This window comes from Ranitomeya variabilis, chromosome 2 (assembly GCF_051348905.1).
Source record: "Ranitomeya variabilis isolate aRanVar5 chromosome 2, aRanVar5.hap1, whole genome shotgun sequence".
Taxonomy (NCBI): Eukaryota; Metazoa; Chordata; class Amphibia; order Anura; family Dendrobatidae; genus Ranitomeya; species Ranitomeya variabilis.
The window spans coordinates 615,643,561-615,668,649 of record NC_135233.1 but is presented as its reverse complement, the minus strand read 5'-3'; the positions used below and the strand labels follow the sequence as shown (position 1 = coordinate 615,668,649).

General features: G+C 51.1%; 2 protein-coding genes across 3 annotated transcripts in view; both read right to left on the bottom strand.

Moving 5' to 3' along the window:
- FA2H (fatty acid 2-hydroxylase) overlaps positions 1 to 5,546 on the bottom strand; it is a 40,762-nt gene extending 35,216 nt beyond the window's left edge. Inside the window, exon 1 of the mRNA XM_077288783.1 lies at positions 5,250 to 5,546. Coding sequence (XP_077144898.1) covers positions 5,250 to 5,507 — 258 coding nt within the window. The 5' untranslated portion in view covers positions 5,508 to 5,546. The remainder of the gene's footprint in view (positions 1 to 5,249) is intronic.
- Positions 5,547 to 16,145: 10,599 nt separating this feature from the next.
- WDR59 (WD repeat domain 59) overlaps positions 16,146 to 25,089 on the bottom strand; it is a 40,670-nt gene continuing 31,726 nt past the window's right edge. The window contains exons 15-27 of one of the 2 annotated variants that reach the window (XM_077288782.1): positions 23,527 to 23,622; positions 23,225 to 23,381; positions 23,059 to 23,128; positions 22,616 to 22,769; positions 21,867 to 21,923; positions 19,774 to 19,907; positions 19,371 to 19,452; positions 18,962 to 19,074; positions 18,748 to 18,886; positions 18,599 to 18,671; positions 17,975 to 18,098; positions 17,621 to 17,763; positions 16,146 to 17,107 (exon numbers count right to left, since the gene is read on the bottom strand). In XM_077288782.1, the coding sequence (XP_077144897.1) occupies positions 16,872 to 17,107; positions 17,621 to 17,763; positions 17,975 to 18,098; positions 18,599 to 18,671; positions 18,748 to 18,886; positions 18,962 to 19,074; positions 19,371 to 19,452; positions 19,774 to 19,907; positions 21,867 to 21,923; positions 22,616 to 22,769; positions 23,059 to 23,128; positions 23,225 to 23,381; positions 23,527 to 23,622 (1,578 nt within the window). In that variant the 3' untranslated portion in view covers positions 16,146 to 16,871. The remainder of the gene's footprint in view (positions 17,108 to 17,620; positions 17,764 to 17,974; positions 18,099 to 18,598; positions 18,672 to 18,747; positions 18,887 to 18,961; positions 19,075 to 19,370; positions 19,453 to 19,773; positions 19,908 to 21,866; positions 21,924 to 22,615; positions 22,770 to 23,058; positions 23,129 to 23,224; positions 23,382 to 23,526; positions 23,623 to 25,089) is intronic. The other variant, XM_077288781.1, reaches the window with a different exon arrangement.

Sequence of the window (25,089 nt, the reverse complement as noted above, 5' to 3'; positions counted from 1 at the left end):
GCCCCTCCCCATATACAGGTGTGTACAGGTGCACTCATATATACAGGGCCCCTCCCCATATACAGGTGTGTACAGGTGCACTCATATACACAGGTCCCCCTCCCCATATACAGGTGTGTATAGGTGCACTCATATATACAGGTCCCCCTCCCCATATACAGGTGTGTATAGGTGCACTCATATATACAGGTCCCCCTCCCCATATACAGGTGTGTACAGGTGCACTCATATACACAGGTCCCCCTCCCCATATACAGGTGTATATAGGTGCACTCATATATACAGGTCCCCCTCCCCATATACAGGTGTGTATAGGTGCACTCATATATACAGGTCCCCCTCCCCATATACAGGTGTGTACAGGTGCACTCATATATACAGGTCCCCTCCCCATATACAGGTGTGTACAGGTGCACTCATATATACAGGTTCCCCTCCCCATATACAGGTGCGTACAGGTGTACTCATATATACAGGTCCCCCTCCCCATATACAGGTGTACTCATATATACAGGTCCCCCTCCCCATATACAGGTGTACTCATATATACAGGTCCCCCTCCCCATATACAGGTGTACTCATATATACAGGGCCCCTCCCCATATACAGGTGCACTCATATATACAGGTCCCCCTCCCCATATACAGGTGCGTACAGGTGCACTCATATATACAGGTCCCCCTCCCCATATACAGGTGCGTACAGGTGTACTCATATATACAGGTCCCCCTCCCCATATACAGGTGCACTTATATATACAGGTCCCCCTCCCCATATACAGGTGCACTCATATATACAGGTCCCCCTCCCCATATACAGGTGCGTACAGGTGTACTCATATATACAGGTCCCCCTCCCCATATACAGGTGCACTCATATATACAGGTCCCCCTCCTCATATACAGGTGCATACAGGTGTACTCATATATACAGGTTCCCCTCCCCATATACAGGTGCGTACAGGTGTACTCATATATACAGGTCCCCCTCCCCATATACAGGTGCACTCATATATACAGGTCCCCCTCCTCATATACAGGTGCATACAGGTGTACTCATATATACAGGTCCCCTTCCCCATATACAGGTGCGTACAGGTGTACTCATATATACAGGTCCCCCTCCCCATATACAGGTGCACTCATATATACAGGTCCCCCTCCTCATATACAGGTGCATACAGGTGTACTCATATATACAGGTTCCCCTCCCCATATACAGGGGTGTACAGGTGCACTCATATATACAGGTCAGCCTCCCTATATACAGGTGCGTACAGGTGTACTTATATATACAGGTCAGCCTCCCTATATACAGGTGCGTACAGGTGTACTCATATATACAGGTCCCCCTCCCCATATACAGGTGCACTCATATATACAGGTCCCCCTCCCCATATACAGGTGCGTACAGGTGTACTCATATATACAGGTCCCCCTCCCCATATACAGGTGCGTACAGGTGTACTCATATATACAGGTCCCCCTCCCCATATACAGGTGCACTCATATATACAGGTCCCCCTCCCCATATACAGGTGTACTCATATATACAGGTCCCCCTCCCCATATACAGGTGCATACAGGTGCACTCATATATACAGGTCCCCCTCCCCATATACAGGTGCACTCATATATACAGGTCCCCCTCCCCATATACAGGTGCACTCATATATACAGGTCCCCCTCCCCATATACAGGTGCACTCATATATACAGGTCCCCCTCCCCATATACAGGTGCACTCATATATACAGGTCCCCCTCCCCATATACAGGTGCACTCATATATACAGGTCCCCCTCCCCATATGCAGGTGCACTCATATATACAGGTCCCCCTCCCCATATACAGGTGCACTCATATATACAGGTCCCCCTCCCCATATACAGGTGCACTCATATATACAGGTCCCCCTCCCCATATACAGGTGCACTCATATATACAGGTCCCCCTCCCCATATACAGGTGCACTCATATATACAGGTCCCCCTCCCCATATACAGGTGCACTCATATATACAGGTCCCCCTCCCCATATACAGGTGCACTCATATATACAGGTCCCCCTCCCCACATACAGGTGCACTCATATATACAGGTCCCCCTCCCCACATACAGGTGCATTCATATATACAGGTTCCCCCTCCCCATATACAGGTGCACTCATATATACAGGTCCCCCTCCCCATATACAGGTGCACTCATATATACAGGTCCCCCTCCCCATATACAGGTGCACTCATATATACAGGTCCCCCTCCCCACATACAGGTGCACTCATATATACAGGTCCCCCTCCCCACATACAGGTGCACTCATATATACAGGTCCCCCTCCCCATATACAGGTGCATACAGGTGCACTCATATATACAGGTCCCCCTCCCCATATACAGGTGCACTCATATATACAGGTCCCCCTCTCCGTATACAGGTGCACTCATATATACAGGTCCCCCTCTCCGTATACAGGTGCACTCATATATACAGGTCCCCCTCCCCATATACAGGTGCACTCATATATACAGGTCCCCCTCCCCATATACAGGTGCACTCCTATATACAGGTCCCCCTCTCCGTATACAGGTGCACTCATATATACAGGTCCCCCTCCCCATATACAGGTGCACTCATATATACAGGTCCCCCTCCCCATATACAGGTGCACTCATATATACAGGTCCCCCTCCCCATATACAGGTGCACTCCTATATACAGGTCCCCCTCTCCGTATACAGGTGCACTCATATATACAGGTCCCCCTCCCCACATACAGGTGTACTCCTATATACAGGTCCCCCTCTCCGTATACAGGTGCACTCATATATACAGGTCCCCCTCCCCATATACAGGTGTACTCATATATACAGGTCCCCCTCCCCACATACAGGTGTACTCATATATACAGGTCCCCCTCCCCATATACAGGTGCACTCCTATATACAGGTCCCCCTCTCCGTATACAGGTGCACTCATATATACAGGTCCCCCTCCCCACATACAGGTGTACTCCTATATACAGGTCCCCCTCTCCGTATACAGGTGCACTCATATATACAGGTCCCCCTCCCCATATACAGGTGTACTCATATATACAGGTCCCCCTCTCCGTATACAGGTGCACTCATATATACAGGTCCCCCTCCCCATATACAGGTGCACTCATATATACAGGTCCCCCTCCCCATATACAGGTGCACTCATATATACAGGTCCCCCTCCCCACATACAGGTGTACTCATATATACAGGTCCCCCTCCCCATATACAGGTGCACTCCTATATAGAGGTCCCCCTCTCCGTATACAGGTGCACTCATATATACAGGTCCCCCTCCCCACATACAGGTGTACTCCTATATACAGGTCCCCCTCTCCGTATACAGGTGCACTCATATATACAGGTCCCCCTCCCCATATACAGGTGTACTCATATATACAGGTCCCCCTCTCCGTATACAGGTGCACTCATATATACAGGTCCCCCTCCCCATATACAGGTGCACTCATATATACAGGTCCCCCTCCCCACATACAGGTGTACTCCTATATACAGGTCCCCCTCTCCGTATACAGGTGCACTCATATATACAGGTCCCCCTCCCCACATACAGGTGTACTCCTATATACAGGTCCCCCTCTCCGTATACAGGTGCACTCCTATATACAGGTCCCCCTCCCCATATACAGGTGCACTCATATATACAGGTCCCCCTCCCCATATACAGGTGCACTCCTATATACAGGTCCCCCTCTCCGTATACAGGTGCACTCATATATACAGGTCCCCCTCCCCACATACAGGTGCACTCATATATACAGGTCCCCCTCCCCACATACAGGTGCACTCATATATACAGGTCCCCCTCCCCACATACAGGTGCACTCATATATACAGGTCCCCCTCCCCACATACAGGTGTACTCCTATATACAGGTCCCCCTCTCCGTATACAGGTGCACTCATATATACAGGTCCCCCTCCCCATATACAGGTGCACTCATATATACAGGTCCCCCTCCCCATATACAGGTGCACTCCTATATACAGGTCCCCCTCTCCGTATCCAGGTGTATACTGTACTGTACATATATACAGGTGCACTCATATATACAGGTCCCCCTCCCCACATACAGGTGCACTCATATATACAGGTCCCCCTCCCCACATACAGGTGTACTCCTATATACAGGTCCCCCTCTCCGTATACAGGTGCACTCATATATACAGGTCCCCCTCCCCATATACAGGTGCACTCATATATACAGGTCCCCCTCCCCATATACAGGTGCACTCATATATACAGGTCCCCCTCCCCATATACAGGTGCACTCCTATATACAGGTCCCCCTCTCCGTATACAGGTGCACTCATATATACAGGTCCCCCTCCCCACATACAGGTGCACTCCTATATACAGGTCCCCCTCTCCGTATACAGGTGCACTCATATATACAGGTCCCCCTCCCCATATACAGGTGCACTCATATATACAGGTCCCCCTCCCCATATACAGGTGCACTCATATATACAGGTCCTCCTCCCCATATACAGGTGCACTCCTATATACAGGTCCCCCTCTCCGTATACAGGTGCACTCATATATACAGGTCCCCCTCCCCATATACAGGTGCACTCCTATATACAGGTCCCCCTCTCCGTATACAGGTGCACTCATATATACAGGTCCCCCTCCCCACATACAGGTGCACTCCTATATACAGGTCCCCCTCTCCGTATACAGGTGCACTCATATATACAGGTCCCCCTCCCCATATACAGGTGCACTCATATATACAGGTCCCCCTCCCCATATACAGGTGCACTCATATATACAGGTCCCCCTCCCCATATACAGGTGCACTCCTATATACAGGTCCCCCTCTCCGTATACAGGTGCACTCATATATACAGGTCCCCCTCCCCATATACAGGTGCACTCCTATATACAGGTCCCCCTCCCCATATACAGGTGCGTACAGGTGCACTCCTATATACAGGTCCCCCTCTCCGTATACAGGTGCACTCATATATACAGGTCCCCCTCCCCATATACAGGTGCACTCCTATATACAGGTCCCCCTCCCCATATACAGGTGCACTCCTATATACAGGTCCCCCTCCCCATATACAGGTGCACTCCTATATACAGGTCCCCCTCTCCGTATCCAGGTGTATACTGGGTATACTGTACTGTACATATATACAGGTGACACACAGGCGTCCTCCTCCATACACACAGTCGTCTCTCACCTCCGGTACCGGCTCCTCCATCTCCCCCACATAGTACTGCTGTAACCAGCGCAGCGCGTTGTCGGAGTGCCGGTGCGGGGGTCCGTCCAGCTCCCGCTGGATGTCGGTGCCGGCTCGGTCCTGCAGCAGCTGTTCTCCCCCGGGATGGAGCTTGACGAAGCTGGAGACATCGTAGACGCTGCTCCCCCGGAGGAGCCAGCAGGCGCCCGCGGAGCACTTGTCCCGGAGCTCGGCGGCTGTTACCCGGCGCTCAGCCATAGACCGTGCAGAATGTCCCGCAGCCCGCGCCGCCGGCGAAACCCGCGCCGCCTCATCTGCATACACTGAATATTCAGCGAGGGGCGGGGCCGCGGAGTATACTCAATGAGGTGGCTGAGGAAAGCGCGCCCGGCTCAGCACTGCCCTCTGGAGGCCGCGCACCGCACTGCAGCTGCCTAGAATAAGACCCTGGTGGGAGCCTCTGGGGGCGCCAACAGCACCCTATACATACAGGGCGAGGGCAGCTCTCACGTCCTGCTGGTAGTTAGGATTTTCCTTCCTTTACAAATATCTTAAAATAAAAGATTGGAGGGCGACGGCGAATCGTTCCCCGCGGGGGCGCTGTATGTGTTGGTTCACGCCGTACTGCTGGGCAAAGTCCCCAGGAATTGGTCCAGGCCCAGAGATTGACCGACGGGCCATGGAGGGGGCCACAGAGACCGAGCCCCCACCCTGACCTGTCCTATAATAATTCACCCAGAGAATGGACCTTACACGAGCTGGGAGTGACAATCATTCATTCCAAGAGGAAATCTGAGACAGCACTGTATCTGCTGACCGAGCCACCAAGTGGGGAGCAGAGGGAACAGCAGGCGGTCAGGAGGGGGGGGGGGGGGGGGAGTTTGTGCCCCCCATAGATGCCAAGAGGGAAGAAAAAGCACCAAAACCCAGAAGTTCCCATGAGATCACATGATCCGCTGTGCTGGACGGCTATAGGCCAGTGTTCTTCATAATAACCCCCCGGCGCGGTTCTGCAGGTGTGAACACGGCCTCAGTCACTGATCGGCTGCAGCGGTCACAGGATGAGCAGGTTCCCAGTCACTGACAGCAAGCAGAGCGCTCGGCCTTCTCTCTGGGGTCTGCGGTGCCCCCCAGTATGAGCGTGTTCCTGGCTGTGGTGGGAGACACTCGGCCCAGTGTTATGTGAGGACAATGGGGCATGTCTGCCAGTCGCAGCTGGCGCTCAGGATGCGGGGGGCACCTTTACTGGGGTCTATTGTCTGAGCTTCCCGCAGCCCCACAAGGCGGCCATTCTCCGGACCCCGTGGGATGTGACCCTTCCCCTGAGTGCGGCGCCTCCCGGGGATCGCCAGTCGGCTCTTTCGGGGTTAAACTATCTGGATAATCGGAAGTTCTGGACTATACGATGCGGCTCTGCTTATCCTGCTTTCCATGTAGATGTCACCAGCCCCAGGATGGCGCCTGTCCCTCATGCTTTACACTGCAGCACTACTCTGCATAGTTTTCATCAGTGACACGTTTAAACTGCAGTCACACGGCGCAGAGCCTCCACCGCGGTCACAGTGCGGAGCTTATGGCATGGTCACACAGTGCGGAGCCCCCACCCCGGTCACACAGCGCGGAGCCCCCACCCCGGTCACACAGCGCGGAGCCCCCACCCCGGTCACACAGCGCGGAGCCCCCACCCCGGTCACACAGCTCAGAGCCCCCACCCCGGTCACACAGCGCGGAGCCCCCACCCCGGTCACACAGCGCGGAGCCCCCACCCCGGTCACACAGCGCGGAGCCCCCACCCCGGTCACACAGCGCGGAGCCCCCACCCCGGTCACACAGCTCAGAGCCCCCACCCCGGTCACACAGCGCGGAGCCCCCACCCCGGTCACACAGCGCGGAGCCCCCACCCCGGTCACACAGCTCAGAGCCCCCACCCCGGTCACACAGCGCGGAGCCCCCACCCCGGTCACACAGCGCGGAGCCCCCACCCCGGTCACACAGCGCGGAGCCCCCACCCCGGTCACACAGCGCGGAGCCCCCACCCCGGTCACACAGCGCGGAGCCCCCACCCCGGTCACACAGCGCGGAGCCCCCACCCCGGTCACACAGCTCAGAGCCACCACCCCGGTCACACAGCGCGGAGCCCCCACCCCGGTCACACAGCGCGGAGCCCCCACCCCGGTCACACAGCGCGGAGCCACCACCCCGGTCACACAGCGCTGAGCCACCACCCTGGTCACACAGCGCGGAGCCACCACCCCGGTCACACAGCCCGGAGCTTTATACCCCAGTCACACAGCGCGGAGCCCCCACAGCGGTCACACAGCGCTGAGCCACAACCCTGGTCACACAGCCCGAAGCTTTATACCCCAGTCACACAGCGCGGAGCCCCCACCGCGGTCACACAGCGCAGAGCCTCCGCCGCGGTCACAGTGCGGAGCTTATGGCATGGTCACACAGCGCGGAGCCACCACCCCGGTCACACAGCCCGGAGCTTTATACCCCAGTCACACAGCGCGGAGCCCCCACCACGGTCACACAGCGCGGAGCCACCACCCCGGAGCTTTATATCCCAGTCACACAGCGCGGAGCCACAACCACGGTCACGCAGCGCGGAGCCTCCACCACGGTCACACAGTGCAGAGCTTATACCCCAATCACACCGTGCAGAGTTTTGGCCCCTAGTCACACAGTGCGGAGCCATTTCTGATACTACCTACTAAGCTGCGGTATCTAGACCTGTCACACAGTGCGGAGCTTTATACCCCAGTCACACAGCGCGGAGCCACCACCACGGTCACGCAGCGCGGAGCCTCCACCACGGTCACACAGCGCGGAGCCCCCACCGCGGTCACACAGTGCGGAGCTTTATACCCCAGTCACACAGCACGGAGCCTCCACCGTGGTCACAGCGCGGAGCTTCGGTCACACAGGTTGGAGCTTCTACATAAGGCTACTTTCACACTAGCGTCGTGCACTGCACGTCGCTATGCGTTGTTTTGTAGAAAAAACACATCCTGCAAAAGTGCTTGCAGGATGCGTTTTTTTCTCCATAGACTTGCATTAGTGACTTGTGACCCATTGCCACACGTCGCAACCGTCGTGTTGTGTCGGACCGTCGCCACCAAAAAACGTTGCATGTAACGTTTTTTGGTGCGTCGTTCCCATCTTTTCCGACTGCGCATGCGCGGCCGGAACTCCGCCCCCGCACCTCACAATGCCGTTGTGCGGCGCTTTCATTGCTTGCGTCGGTACGTCGCAATTCGTCGTGCGTCGTACGACGCTAGTGTGAAAGTAGCCTTACACAGACAGTGTGGAGCCATTTCTGATATTACTGACTAAGCTGCGGTATCTAGACCTGTCACACGTGATGCCCCCCATCATGTCCCGTTTCCGGCGGTCTCGGGTACAGGTGTGCGCTGCGCCCGCCCTGCTGTATAATTCACCAGTGTTCGATGTAATGTGAGAATCACACATCTCGGGGCAGAGTGACACCAGCGGACACCTGATACTGCCTGGACCCGGGAGGGGGGGGGGGGGGGAGACTCCCATATATAACCACAGCCGCCGGGAGCTCCGCTGACCAGACGAGACGCAGGCCTCCTCCGGAGCTGAATGGCCACGTTCCTGCCTGTGAGTCAACGCCTGGTGTACAGCGGTGCACACAGCGAGACATGGGGCGACTGGTGACCGGGGGGCGGCAGGGGGACATACGCTGATAGTGGAGAAGGAGGCACAAAGGAGTCCATCCCCCCATAACTCCCCATGGGGATGCAAGACACAGGTTGTCCTGTATACAGAAGTACATCAGCCTCATCAGGTCTCACATCGATCAGATAACGTGTGCCGGTTGTATTGTGATACTTGTGATGTAGGAAAACCTCCCGGTTCAGTTTGCTACAATGTATCAGTCCGGGTTCCGAGGATGCAGGAGATCCACACCATAGGACAAGCGGCGGCCATAAATAACGGGGTCATTAGGCTGCTCTCCCCATGGAAGTTGTAAAGGGGGGTCCAGGGAACAGAAGTTATCACATATCTGCGGGATTAATGATGCCATATACATCAGTGGGAGTCCAAACATTGGGGCCCCCGCTAATCAGCAGAATGGGGGCGACCGTATACAAGGCCAACCCCTGCTCCATCCATTCACTACAAGACTGCACACATTATCATACTGATCTCTGAACTGATGAGGCTGCTGAACTTACTATGGAAATCCATGACCATATAATCCTCTAATTTTCGGAGTACGCCAGATTCATGACCACGGTGCACAAGTGGGGGGGTGATCGATGTCACCGCTATCATACTTGGCTACTTTACACCAGAAATTTGCAAAAAAAAAACGAATACATTTGTTATTTTTTTTTTTATATAAATTCTTTGTTGCTAAAGTAAGATCGGCCAGCGGCCCCCTACTGACTGCAGGTAATGAGAAAGAAACAGGACAAAAAGAAACGTATTTGCATCTTGTTCCCTCCCAGAAGGCCATGTGCAAACAGAGCAGAAATGGCACAGGAAGTCGCTTTTTGTAGAAGTTTTGTGATTTGAGAGTTTATTCTGCAGAAACCCCTAAACCCTCAGTGTGCACACAGCCCAACGCCGTCTTTCTTCACAGTATGCCTCCTGCTATGGCAACAAGCCGGCGCGGCCAGTCCCAGCCAAGAACAGAGGTCTTTCATTACTGGGGACCCCGCCATGTTTGATGAACCGAAAACAAAGAGCTAGCACTCGACTAATTGTAGAGTTCGGAGGTGCATGTGAAAGGAACCAATGGTCCCATAAACATTCGGTATACAAGAATCACTGCACTCATCCAGTTCAGAGAAAACAAAAGTTCTTTGCTGAAGTGAAAAATTTATTTTTAGAAAATGGTGATGTAGATGAAACGGAAAGTGGTTATGACAGTTTTAACGTTTCGACCACACAGTGGTCTTGATCACAATACAGTGCCTTATAGGTTATTCGTTTCAAGTATAATATGCTGCATCATTCGTGTACACACGAAGAAGGAGATAGAGAAGTTTCAAGCCACAATTTCTAGGGAAGCAAAATCTGTGAAACAAACCAAGAGCGCCTGGAAAGGTGAGTCTATGCCCAAAACCATCAATTTGCGCATACGATTGGTTCAATCCCGCTTGCCCATGTAGAGTTATGCTGTTACTGTAAGTGTGAGCTGACAGCAAGGAGTGTGTCACCATCACCCAGGATGGATAAAATAGCTTGCTCACATGTGCTGCGCGGTGTGGAGAGTGAAGTAACCGGTACCCAGCGTTGGTGGTCCAGTGGGAGGTGCCGACACGGTCCGCCTTCACTTGCCAGGACACGGACCGTGTCGGCACCTCCCACTGGACCACCAACGCTGGGTACCGGTTACTTCACTCTCCACACCGCGCAGCACATGTGAGCAAGCTATTTTATCCATCCTGGGTGATGGTGACACACTCCTTGCTGTCAGCTCACACTTACAGTAACAGCATAACTCTACATGGGCAAGCGGGATTGAACCAATCGTATGCGCAAATTGATGGTTTTGGGCATAGACTCACCTTTCCAGGCGCTCTTGGTTTGTTTCACAGATTTTGCTTCCCTAGAAATTGTGGCTTGAAACTTCTCTATCTCCTTCTTCGTGTGTACACGAATGATGCAGCATATTATACTTGAAACGAATAACCTATAAGGCACTGTATTGTGATCAAGACCACTGTGTGGTCGAAACGTTAAAACTGTCATAACCACTTTCCGTTTCATCTACATCACCATTTTCTAAAAATAAATTTTTCACTTCAGCAAAGAACTTTTGTTTTCTCTGAACTGGATGAGTGCAGTGATTCTTGTATACCGAATGTTTGATGAACCGACGCCACCGACGGGAGAAACCGACTGCTGAACTGACACTGATGCAACTCACACAACTCATCAAAGTTCTCCAGCAAAATCCAAAGAAAAGCACCGAAGAGGGGAAAGAGCACGACCCGGGGAGGTGAGAGGCCGCCGAGCCCATCTACTGCCCCCTGTGTGAACGAAACCCTAAAATAACACCTATGGGTGAGAGGGAGCCATCATTGTGGATGCCTGGCCAACACATACACATAATGAAGCCAGCATTAGTGACGTGCATTATACCCCAGAGCTGCCCTCACTATTCTGCTGGTGCAGTCACTGTGTACATACATTACTAATCCTGAGTTACATCCTGTATTATACTCCAGAGCTGGACTCACTATTCTGCTGGTGCAGTCACTGTGTACATACATTACATTACTAATCCTGAGTTACATCCTGTATTATACTCCAGAGCTGCACTCACTATTCTGCTGGTGCAGTCACTGTGTACATACATTACATTACTGATCCTGAGTTACATCCTGTATTATCCTCCAGAGCTGCACTCACTATTCTGCTGGTGCATTCACTGTGTACATATATTACATTACTGATCCTCAGTGGTTGATACCTTTTAATGGCTAACTGAAAAGATGGTAACAAATTGCAAGCTTTCGAGACTACATACGTCTCTTCATCAGGCAAAGACTAAAACAAATTCTGAAGAATCACATATTTATGCACAACATAGTATGGAAAAAAAGGGAGAGGGGAAAAAAAAAACATGGATAAGCCAGGTGACATGAAGCAGAATTACCATGGGTGATAAACAGTTACATCCATAAATATTGGGCCAATTCTAAATGCAGGAATGAATGTGTCACACGGATTTATGTCTTTTTACATCAACTAACTACAACTAAGGAACTTGCCCATCAGACCATGTGGGGTCATCAAACAGAGACCCTAATCACAGGACAATAAAACAATCCTTATCTAAGAATTGGCCCAATATTTATGGACGTAACTGTTTATCACCCATGGTAATTCTGCTTCATGTCACCTGGCTTATTCATGGTTTTTTTTCCCCCTCTCCCTTTTTATTTCCATACTACCGTATGTTGTGCATAAATATGTGATTCTTCAGAATTTGTTTTAGCCTTTGCCTGATGAAGAGACGTATGTAGTCTCGAAAGCTTGCAATTTGTTACCATCTTTTCAGTTAGCCATTAAAAGGTATCAACCACTGAGGACTCTCAATTCTAAATATTTTTCTATCTACTGGCTAACACGGTACCAAGATATATTTCTTTCCTGTATCATTACTGATCCTGAGTTACATCCTGTGTTATACCCCAGGGCTGCACTCACTATTCTGCTGGTGCAGTCACTGTGTACATACATTACTGATCCTGAGTTACATCCTGTATTATACTCCAGAGCTGCACTCACTATTCTGCTGGTACAGACAATATCCTTTGCACAGTAATATTCCGCTTTGCGTCACACGTTCTAATTTCCTCTATTTCAGAGCCGTCGTCTCTTGTTTCTGTCGCCCGAAGATCTTTGGAATTCGCTGTCTCCCCTGCGTCTATGATCGCAGTAAACGAGCCAGATGACACCGGTACTTTCCCTATAAATCTTCAGTAGAGAACTCTCTGCCGTGTCTTGTGACGGCTGCCATGTTCACCATTCCCTTCAGGACGAGAAGCCGAATTTCCCAATACCACACGCTATGGAGAAAGCGATGAAGAATACGGAGTGCATGGGAAACAGAGGACCTGCAGAGCGTAAATCATAACGCTGAGCTGACAGATGATCCCAGCAGGACAGACAGAAAGATGTCGCCTGTGAGAGGAAGCGTGACCTGAAAATCAATAAATGTAACAGTGTTAAATAAAGGTATCGCAAAAAAATAACTGCATCGCGCCGTCTATTACAGCTCGGCTGTACTATGAGCGCAGCTCCTGCCTGCACTTATTCTAAAAGGGGTTCTGCAGCATCTTGGTGTGTACAATACAGAACGTTAGTTGTGGGATCTGCGACGGTGCCTGCAGCGTTATAGGATACTGTTTTGAGCCCCCCGCAGGCCAATATACAACTCCACTTGTAGGGGGCAGCAGATGGTTGACACGAGCTGTGGCTGAAGTGTTCTGGGCACTTTAAGGGGCGCACACATGGTCTGCAGCCTGACTTCCACTCCTGTATGAGGAAGGGTCCTCCATCGCTGGCGCCAATAAAACTTCTGAAAAGTAACGCTTTACATAACGAATGCTTGCTGTCACTGAATGGAAGCGTGGTTTACATTAGGAGGCCGAAACCTGCAGACTGCATAAGGAAGGAACGGCCCTGACACAGTTAACGAAGTCTGCATGAGCGGCACACGATCAAGGCAGCTTTTTGTAAACTAGGTTTTCCATTCCCTGACAGAAAGCCAAGCATGGGAAAAGCTGCAGCAGATCGGCCACTTTCTGACTTTTCTGCTCTCGCGGCAGAACTTTATATTACTTCCCTATTAAAGGGACGTCTCTGACTTACTGCAAAATGCCTCCAGAAACTTTGGAATTTTACCTCGTAGCAATACTCCTCGCTTATATGTTACAGCACGTTGCCTTGGTTCCTGGCCACTTTTGCAGTCTATCAGAGGTGGCCGGTTTCCTAGGCCAGCAGTGCAGCGCTTACAAGCTCTTTGTTGCAGATGCTGCATGCGTTGCTCTGAATCTGGTGGGATCTTTGGATCCGTCCAGCCTCTCCAATGATGGTCTGAACCATCAAGCATCAGGAGCGCTGCACACAGCTGGGAGGTTGGGTAAGAAAAAGAAGCAACCACCCCTTTAAGTCGCCTTCTGGGAGGATGAGTGTTGTAGTACAGGCTGCAGAAGAATCTCCACATCCCGACTGCTCACAGCTGAGGGGTTGTTACTATTGCATCCAGTCCAGACCACCCTAGAGAGTGACAGGCTGATACATTGTAACAAACAGAAGACTGTCAGGGCTGGACGCAACTGTAACAGACCTGCAGCAGTGCTCAGCAACGGGGTAAAACAAGGAAGTTTCCATTCACAAGCGCAGATCTTAAAAAAAAAAAAAAAAAAAAGTAAATTAAGAAGTTGCAAAACTTTTTGCATCACATTGGAAAACCCCTTGAATTTATTTTATTTTTTTTTCGGGTGGAATTTCCACTCATGTCTTGTTCATTACTATCAGGGCAACAGATGTGACGGCTGCCAGGACCCCGGCTTATCTCCTGGTGCAGACAGCCACGGGACGGGACAGTTCCCCAATAATGGCCTCCCCTGTGTACCAGAGCCAGGAGGATGAGGGGTGACACTTCCCCTTACTCCTCCCTGGCGTGATGTAACGATGCTTGTGATGTCATGTGATGGGAAGGAGATGTCATACAGGTCACATGACCAAACAGGAATGGGTTAATGGGCAAGTTCTGCTCCCCTCCTGCACTAGCTACAGCTCCCCCTGAAGGTCGCTCATGGAATTAGTTCCAAGGGGGAAAATATAAACGTTAGATTTATCAGTCGCATTCTCACGGAGGCCAGGGCAGCACTGCAAGAGAGAAGCGAGCATCGCAATGTTATCACCCAACTTTCCAGGGAACAGACAAATGACGCACAGACTAGATGGAGATGATGTGCGCAGGCCTATTGTGATTAGAGAGCATGGTCATGCGGGGTGACGGGGGTCTCGCCCTGACCCTACGCCCACACTGTGTACCGGGAATAACCAGACAATGTGTGGTGACCGAGGGCGCAGCGTGTGGAGTAACGACCCGGCAACCGCACAACACAGATCCACGCACAATGGGAAGGCGCCGGGCCGGATCGTGTGCGAGTAACGCGATCCGCAAGACACGACTGAGGTTACCCCGGACAAAAGGGGCGAACTGCGAACGTGTTAGAGTGTGTCAGCCGGCCAGTGCCGGGAAAGGTGTAACCGACACCCCACCGCCACCGGATCACCCACCCAAGAGGCATGGGGGTGCAGACCGTGGGGAAGGGGAGAATGAATGCCATAGTAATAGTGCCATACTACAGCACCTACGTAAGGTGCCATAGTACCGCCGCACCTACGTAATGGTGATATCCTGTGCCATAGTACCGCCGAACCTACGTAATGGTGCCATCCTGTGCTATAGTACCGCCACACCTACGTAATGGTGCCATCCTGTGCCATAGCACCGCCGCATCTACGTAATGGTGCCATCCTGTGTCGTAGTACACCGCACCTACGTAATGGTGCCATCCTGTGCTATAGCACTGCCGCATCTACGTAATGGTGTCATCCTGTGTCGTAGTACCACCGCACCTACGTAATGGTGCCATCTTGTGCCATTGCACCGCCGCACCTACACAATGGTGTCATCTTGAGCCATAGCACCGCCGCACCTACGTAATGGTGCCATCATGAGCCATAGCACCGCCGCATCTACACAATGGTGCCATCCTGTGCCATAGCACCGCCGCATCTACACAATGGTGCCATCCTGTGCCATAGCACCGCCACATCTACAGAATGGTGCTATCCTGTGCCATAGCACCGCCACATCTACACAATGGGGCCAATCCTGTGCCATAGTACCACCACACCCAATAGTGCCATCCTGTCCCATAGTACCACACCACCGCACAATGCCGCTATACCACACCTATGTAGTAGTGCCATCCCGTATGTGCTATAGCAGAATACCACACCACCATGGCATTATGGCGCCATAACACACCTATATAATAATGCCGCAGCATGTGCCAAATAATGCAGTGCCACACTTCCCACCACAACGACATAAAATTGCTGTAGTATAAATGTCATACACTGCCATCCTTGTGTAGTAGGGCTATACGGAGTCAGTGGCACGCAGGGCGTCCGGAGCAGTGCTACACCGTGCGATACAGCCGCACTGTACAGTGCTACACAACCGAGGCCTACAGCGCCTGCACAACAACCTCCATGTGGGACCTGCACTATACCACTTAACGGGGAGATGGGCCCTCGGGGGTCTGGGAGGCCGTGTCACTTGGACAAATCGTAATGGTGGGGAAAAAAAATGCAGTAAGACATCAGGGGACATGACATTTTTTTATTATTCACATTTTTTAAATAAAAGGTTTATACAACATTCATAGCCAACACTGACGTATAATAAAATGGTAGAAGACGCCGCCTGTCACACATCAGGAGCGACCAGTTTCTTACTCAGGAGCGACCAGTTTCTTACTCAGGAGCGGAGTGGATTGTAGTTTCATCCTCATGCTTTACACTGCAGCTTTGCTTCGTCAGGTAGTGCTATGATGATGATCTTCAATTTATCAGCATTGTGCTGCAGTCTGAAGGGCACGGGTCAGCTGCCTGGTCCCACCCTGATGAACACAGCAGCTATGCTGAGACTTGTAGTACGGCAGCGAGCTGAAGCCGTACGATCGTCACTCAGATCAAAGGGGAAAAAAAAAAAAAAAAAAAATCACAAAGAAGATTCTGCCAAAGTGTTAGAAATTAGTGCAGACCCACGAAACGTCGGAGCAGCAGAGTCACGTCCAAAAAAACCTACAGCGAAATCCTTCAAGATGGCGGCCAATGGCAAGACGTGGCTACAAGTCACCAATGGGAAGTCGCCATTAATGTAGAACCTGAAGAAATGATCTGATGAGGTACGTCATCCATTATACATACACCCTCTAATGTAGGACAGTTCCCAGAGTCACCACACTGTGGCGCTATGATGGCGTCTCGTAGGGAAGACATGTATGGAGCCGCCTCTGAGGAATTATCTTGGGGAGGGGGCGATAATCAGAAGGTGCTTTCCAACAAGCAGTGGCAGCCGCAGCCGGTGGGGCAGACCTCCTGAGAGCTGAACCACTCCAGCATGTGAGCCGTGTGCCCGCCATGGCCGCAGCTCAAGCAGAAGTTAGAAGACCCCCGGACGGCCACGTGGCAGATGGCACACTGAAAGGTGAACCCCTTACAGATCGCACATTGCGTCCCTCGAACCTCACTGCGACAGTGGCTGCAATACACCCCGAATTCTGAAGGCAGAAAGCAGGCCATTAGGTCACAGTAGAAAGGTGCACAAAGAGTGGTATATAGTAGTTATATACTTGTACATAGGGGCAGTATTATAGTAGTTATATTCTTGTACATAGGGGCAGTATTATAGTAGTTATATACTTGTACATAGGAGCAGTATTATAGTAGTTATATTCTTGTACATAGGGGCAGTATTATAGTAGTTATATTCTTGTACATAGGGAGCAGTATTATAGTAGTTATATTCTTGTACATAGGAGCAGTATTATAGTAGTTATATTCTTGTATATAGGTGCAGTATTATAGTAGTTATATTCTTGTACATAGGGGCAGTATTATACTAGTTATATTCTTGTACATAGGAGCCGTTTTATAGTAGTTATAATCTTGTATATAGGGGGCAGTATTATAGTAGTTATAGTCTTGCACATAGGGGCAGTATAAAACTAGATACGAGTATGGCAGGACACAATTGACCAGATGATGCTAATGTTTTATTCCTTGCTGCTCACCAATGCCCCGATGTGGCTCAGGAGGACAGGAGACAAATTTCAGAACTTCTGCTCGTTTCTCCTGTAGACCCCAGCGATACAGAATTTCTCCGTAACATTTCTTAAAGTCATCAAACTGCTGGGTATTTGCCGGGTCGAGTATTCTGTGCAGCAACAGGACCATAAGGTGCCGATTAATATTTATTAACTTGATAATAAAACTTTCATTATAAATGGTAGTGAGAATGACATTGATCCCAGATAGAGGTCGATCAGGACAGGACTTCCGTGTGCTCCACTTGTCTCTGCACCTTGTACTAATGGTGACAAATTATTCTAATCAATTTGGGTTATTTTGGATCATATATTATTCACCTCTTATTCTTGTCATGTTGCTCCCTCTCACGCTCCCGGGGATCGACGCAACTTAAATTACTGTAGCGGTAATCATCAGGTGACGCGTCGCCCCAAGGAACAGCATGATCTCCATCCGGACCACCTGTCAAAAGTAAAAAAAAAAAAAAATAATCAAAGTGCATCATTACCTATCCTGTATTATACTCCAGAGCTGCACTCACTATTCTGCTGGTGCAGTCACTGTGTACAGACATTACTGATCCTGAGTTACATTCTGGATTATACTCCAGAGATGCACTCACTATTCTGCTGGTGCAGTCACTGTGTACATACATTACTGATCCTGAGTTACATCCTGTATTATACCCCAGAGCTGCACTCACTATTCTATTCTGCTGGTGCAGTCACTGTGTACATACATTACTGATCCTGAGTTACATCCTGGATTATACCCCAGAGATGCACTCACTATTCTGCTGGTGCAGTCACTGTGTACATACATTACGGATTACTCATTATTCTGCTGGACAGCTCTCTCCCTATAGACTACTCTCCTTATGTCCGGCCCGCTGCAGCTCTGATATGGGGGAATCTGTCTGATTTCGTGCTCCCACTAATCACGCACTTATGCAGTTTTCTCACCAATGCTCCAGCCGCTATTACTGAATCCGGGGTCAGACGTACTGGATCCGGAACCGGACGATGTAAAGCTCGGCTGTGGGCAGACAACGCACACTCAGTACAGCCATTAATGTCCGCGCACAGGACTGAGCGGTAATGAAGGGACTCACGTAGCGGCTGTGGGTAGAACGTGACGGGAACGGGTGGCAGGAGGACAGGGCACTGCTCTGCGGCTGCAGGTTGGCATCGAACACGCTGCAAAGCATGGCGAGGGTCTGCACGTCGTGCAGGTGGCAGTAGTGGGCCAGTCTGGGCAGAGGAGAGCGGGTGATGTCAGGACGTCAGCAATAATCAGAGAAACAGACATAAGAGACGGGAACATACAGCGACTCAAGCATCTGGCGGCCGAACGGGTGGCGGGCCCACGGGGTCTCAGAATCCGGCTCAGACTTGGGGGTGAGGCACGAGTCATTAGCAGCAGCGGCCAGAGCCCAAACCTGAGAACAGAGCAGAGGGCTTCATTAACGCATTTATCCTGCCATCTACAGTACTACCTCAGACATGTTGAGGGTTGTAGTTCTTGGTGGCCTAAGAGTTACTTTCTGGTAATCCATTGTCAGGTAGACGATAATTAGCGGATTGCTGGGACCCTCAGATTCCAAGAAGGGGGCTCTGCAAAACGTCAAAACGGCGCTCACTGCCTATTGCTAGGCGATCACTTTAAAACTTGGTGCAATCCCTTTAAGTCGTCATTTACTTGTTGCAGATATGAAAGCCTTAAAGGGCCACTCACCTGCACCAGATCCCTGCGGCCAACGCTCAGGGCAGAGGCGGCATTCTTCTGGCACATTCCCAGGAGATCACCACGGTTTAATCTTTGCAATAGAAAATATTTATTAATATTTTAATGCTGCCGTTATACAGAAGCTGCCGCCAATAGAGGGGGATTCGCATCGTGATTGTCGACCTCTGGGACCCCACGATCCTGAGAATGAAGGATCCACAGGATGAGTATAACCAGACATCTTACACCAGATCTCCCTGCAGTCAGGCAACCGGGAGTGCAGCTCTGCAGGGAAATGTTACAAGAAAACGCAGCTCTAAACCAGGGCAGAATCCCTCTTCATTCAGGATTTTTGGGGGTCCCAGAGGTCGGATCAAATAGTGATGGCCTGAGCTCAGCAATATGCACTCACATGTACATTTCCCCCAGGGCCTTGTGCACGGACAGCAGACATGAGATGTCCTGGATGATGACTTTTCCAGCCGCTTTGATGGGTCGGGAGCCGGAGTCGCTGCTCTCCCTCTTAGATTTCCATCGACGTGATTTCTGGGGGACACACAAGTCAATCGTTATACTAGAACCTGCCCCCCCAAAAGGAAGTCTCCTAGTCCTGGGGGTTCAGCAGACAGGAGGGTCAGGATACAGCATATAATGGCCCAGTCCGGGGAAAGACAACGGCGGGAGAAGCAGACATCCGCTCCGCCACGTCCCAGGCGAAGGTAGACGCGGAAGAGCGGCCACTGACCTTATAAATTAATATTTGGGGGACTAATAATTGATCCCATCCGTGACAAACAGCCATCATGGATCCCCAAAATGTGGTAGATAACCCCATGTGCGCCACATAAACCCCAGGAATCACCCAGTGATTGGACGACGCCCGTCACACATTGAGGCAAGAAAGGAGGACGAGGTGAGACGCCAATATACGGCACGAAGAATCGTAAAGGATAGAAAAATAAATATAACAGACTGAGCGCAAGAGGCCCGAGAAGGGCGGGGGCAAGGGAGAGAGCGGCCCGAGAAGGGCAGGGGCAAGGGAGCGAGCGCGAGAGGCCGAGGGCAAGGGAGCGAGCGCGAGAGGCCGAGGGCAAGGGAGCGAGCGCGAGAGGCCGAGGGCAAGGGAGCGAGCGCGAGAGGCCGAGGGCAAGGGAGCGAGCGCGAGAGGCCGAGGGCAAGGGAGCGAGCGCGAGAGGCCGAGGGCAAGGGAGCGAGCGCGAGAGGCCGAGGGCAAGGGAGCGAGCGCGAGAGGCCGAGGGCAAGGGAGCGAGCGCGAGAGGCCGAGGGCAAGGGAGCGAGCGCGAGAGGCCGAGGGCAAGGGAGCGAGCGCGAGAGGCCGAGGGCAAGGGAGCGAGCGCGAGAGGCCGAGGGCAAGGGAGCGAGCGCGAGAGGCCGAGGGCAAGGGAGCGAGCGCGAGAGGCCGAGGGCAAGGGAGCGAGCGCGAGAGGCCGAGGGCAAGGGAGCGAGCGCGAGAGGCCGAGGGCAAGGGAGCGAGCGCGAGAGGCCGAGGGCAAGGGAGCGAGCGCGAGAGGCCGAGGGCAAGGGAGCGAGCGCGAGAGGCCGAGGGCAAGGGAGCGAGCGCGAGAGGCCGAGGGCAAGGGAGCGAGCGCGAGAGGCCGAGGGCAAGGGAGCGAGCGCGAGAGGCCGAGGGCAAGGGAGCGAGCGCGAGAGGCCGAGGGCAAGGGAGCGAGCGCGAGAGGCCGAGGGCAAGGGAGCGAGCGCGAGAGGCCGAGGGCAAGGGAGCGAGCGCGAGAAGCCCAAGAAGGGCAGGGGCAAGGGAGCCAGCGCGAGAGGCCCGAGAAGGGCGGGGGCAAGGGAGCGAACGCGAGAGGCCGAGACGGAGAGACAAAAAGAAGACATAAGGGAAAAAGAAACACAAAAAGGAAGAGAACAAGAGTGCAACCGGAAAAACAGCAAGAAAAACAAAGTGACTTGGAAGAGAGAAGAGACAGCGCGGGTATATTCACAGGTCAGAGACTGTTGGTACCTGTCCGCCATTTGTGTATATACCCTGAAGTAAGGACACGGATGAACCAGAGGTGGAGTGGACGGAGCGTTTGGCCTCCACAGATGGAGCACAGAGACGCCGTGACGGCACGAAGAAATGCAAGACGGGCATTATCCACACGTAGGTACAGACGGTGCGTTATTACCAGGTGACCTCGAGAAGAAGGCAAAACCTGACACCATGGGACTTTTTTTCTGCTGCGGCGCAACGGTACAAAATGACTTACTTCAGTCATAAGTCAGATTTACAATTTTTAGAATGGAAACCATCAGCATGTTGCGGGTAGATTACGGCCATAATGGGAAAATTTTCTGGGAGATGTAGTCCTTGTAAATGATACATTCAGTGTAAGGCCAGGGGCAGAAGTCATTGCACACAGACCCCTCGGTCTTTAGGGGTACACAACACTAGTCTTCCTTTTTCTCGGGGTCCGTACCAGACAGGTGAGGGGGGGGGGGGGGGGGACAGGAGTTTGTTACTTATAGAGGGCACTGTACCGGGAAGTCGTTAATCACTTGGATGGACCAGCGCCGGCGAGCAGACATGGGGGGAGTCTGCGTATAAGAGGAGGAGAAGATGGAAAGTGAGAAGGAGAAGAAAAAAAAAAAAAAGAAAAAGAAAAAAAAGAATACGTAGAATTTGTCTGAACGGCCACCAACGCTTAACCCTTTCCCTCCAACTGTGCCAGGAAAAAAAAGCAAAAAAAAAACCCAACTATAGTAGATGGGACAAGTAAATAAGAAGCGCTTGGATAATTCCATAAAAATGGGGAAAAAAAATAATTTAATCCTTTAACCTTAGGTCTTTTTATGTCTCCCTGCAAACTCACACTTTGGGGCCAAATTTCTGCCTTTTCCATGGTCTAAAGGAAGCGATTGTTGCCCGGAATGATCAGGAATAGTCTTTTATGCCATTTCCTAACAAAGCTGGAAAAATATGTCCACGACGGAGCCGGATATTAAAAAAAAACAACAAAAAAAAAACACACAGGCACGATTTTCAATTTGGGGGCTTGATTAACCGCAATTTTCTTTTACAGTGGGGGTTGAAAGGTGAAGTTCGGGGGATGTGCAGCCAGTCATGCACCAGTCACAGTCGAGTAGCATGCGGCAGTGGGTACAGCCGGTTGGATGAGGATGGCAGCACGGTCCGGTAACCTTGCACCGTTCCTGTGGGATACTTTGATGTAATGAGGGGAAATGTTTATGGCATACTTCAGGACTACACTACTGATTAGCGGTCATACCCTTTCCTTGTAGTAAAATGAACTGATGGACACTTGCTCCTTCTCGCTTCGCGTCGGACTCCCGCTGTAAAGCCGCAGGTTCCCTTGAGTCTCCGTGCGGATTTTCATGGGTGCGATCACCCCACTGTGATAAGCGGACAGGGCAGAGAGAGACCTAAAGAGAAAGCAAGGCTCAGTACTAAGCTATAGGCTGGCGTCAATATATTTTCAGCCCAGATTCCCATTCTTAACACTTGCACGCTCGGCTGATCAGAGCATGCGGCATCCAGGAAAGATGGCTTCTGGTGGAGCCAGTGTGCTCTGATGTCTGCGGCCTCCCTAACACCAGTGAGGTCGAAAATGTTACTACAGGTAAAACTTTTCCCTTTGCGTCTGTGAAAGGAGCTAAGTGCATGATCCCATCACGGTTACAATAAAAGACATGTTTATACCCAGGGACTGACCTCGGGGTGGGCTCAGTTGGGGAGATGGCTTTGTGTATAGTCATGGGTCGGGTAAAGTAAACCAGATAACCTGCAGAGACAACAATGGTCAGGCCTGGATTCGTTTCTGGGTCTACACCTCCCGCTTTTATGCTGTAACTACAAAGAACCAGTAAGGTTGGATCACCTGCTCCACAGAAGCGGGCTCCGGAGGTTCGGGGAAATGGGATGTTGGCATCTTGATAAGACCCGTAGGCATTAGATACCCTGGCAAATGTCGGCAGAGGTGGCGTGACCGGGCTCTGCAGGGTGTAGGGATTACTTGATGGACTGGATTCCTGGTTCTAGGAGACAGATTGGCATTTAAAGGTTTTAAACAGATCTGAGCCAATGGTCAATGTTAGAGGCAGATGAGCCTGAGACTCTCAAGGTGGTCTCCATTCACTGTCAGCAAGCAGAGAAGACAATGGTGAAATAGACTTCTCCTACCACAAAGCTTTCCAAGCAGGAGACGAGCTGGCGCAGACACGGCTCCAGACAGCTTTGATTGCGCTTCACTTTCTGCAGAGATGTGTCCCTCAAGATCTAGAAAAGAACAAAAATAAATAAATAAGTTGCATAATTTCTCCATAAAAAGCTCAGCTCCTTAAATAAAGCACAAGATCCTTGCACTGCAGTGACGGACGCCACCGAAACACTATGACATCACATAATAAATGCATCAGAATTTACAAACCAAGTCAGTAACACATTGCTGATTAATGACGCTCACCCGCCGTCAGTCACTTATGTCCATCAGGTGGAAGTGTCCTTGGATTTTGGGAAGCAACGAAACACCGGATTACGTACCGGTAATGCTCTTTTATAGAGCCACGACAGCACCCACTGAGAGAGGGGATCCGCCCCTAGGAACAGGAAACCCTATGGAGAGATAAAAGGGGCGGTCCCCCTCGCTCCCACAGTTTGGGTTACAGAGATTGCGAGGAACCGCCCACCAGTATTAGTAGGCAATTTATTATCATTTTATCTTAAACTACTAATATTTACAAGAACCAATCACCCTTATCCGTGCTCATATGCAAACTAATATATAAGGGAGGGAAGTGAAGGGGTGCTGTCGTGGCTCTATAAAAGAGCATTACCGGTACGTAATCCGGTGTTTTCTCTTCGCCACGACAGCACCCACTGAGAGACTTTCAGAGACAGTTATTTGGGGGGGATTATCGTGTTAAGAACTGATCTACCGAAACACAGGTCAGTGGAGGCAGATAGATCTAGTCTATAGTGACTATAGAAGGTAGTAGGAGACGACCAGGTTGCGGCCTTACATATGAGTTCTATTGGAACCTCTGCCCGCTCTGCCCAGGATGATGATATCGCCCGGGTGGAATGTGCCTTTACAGTCTCAGGTGGATCTACCCCTTTAGACGAATAGGCCAGGTATATCGCCTCCCGAATCCATCGGGATAATGTGCCTTTGGTAACACCAGCTCCTTTTCTTTGACCCTGGAAGGAAACAAAGAGAGCCCTGCTCTTCCTCCAGGGACTAGTCCTGTCTAGATAGGTTATCACAGCCCTTCTCACATCTAAAGTATGGTACTTTTCTTCCTCCTGATTCGTAGGGTTATTATAGAAGGTAGGAAGAAGGATTTCTTGAGATCTATGGAATTTAGTACACATCTTAGGCAAGTAGGAAGGGTCTGTTTTTAGGACAATCCTATCTGGCAATATTGACATAAATGGAGGATCTACTGATAGCGCCTGTATGTCACTTACCCTTCTTGCCGATACTAAGGCGACAAGAAGAGCAGTCTTGAGGGAGACATATTTAATGTGAGCAGAATCTAGAGGCTCAAACGGATGGTTTGTCAAGGCTTCAAGGACCAGATTAACATCCCAAGGAGGTGAGTTGGGGATATGGACTGGTTCTGCTCTCTGGCAGGCTGAGATGAATCTGGATATCCATCTATCTCCTGCAACGTTGTGACTATATAAAGCCCCTAGCGCTGAAACATGCACTTTTAAGGTGTTAACTGAGAGGCCTAAATCACG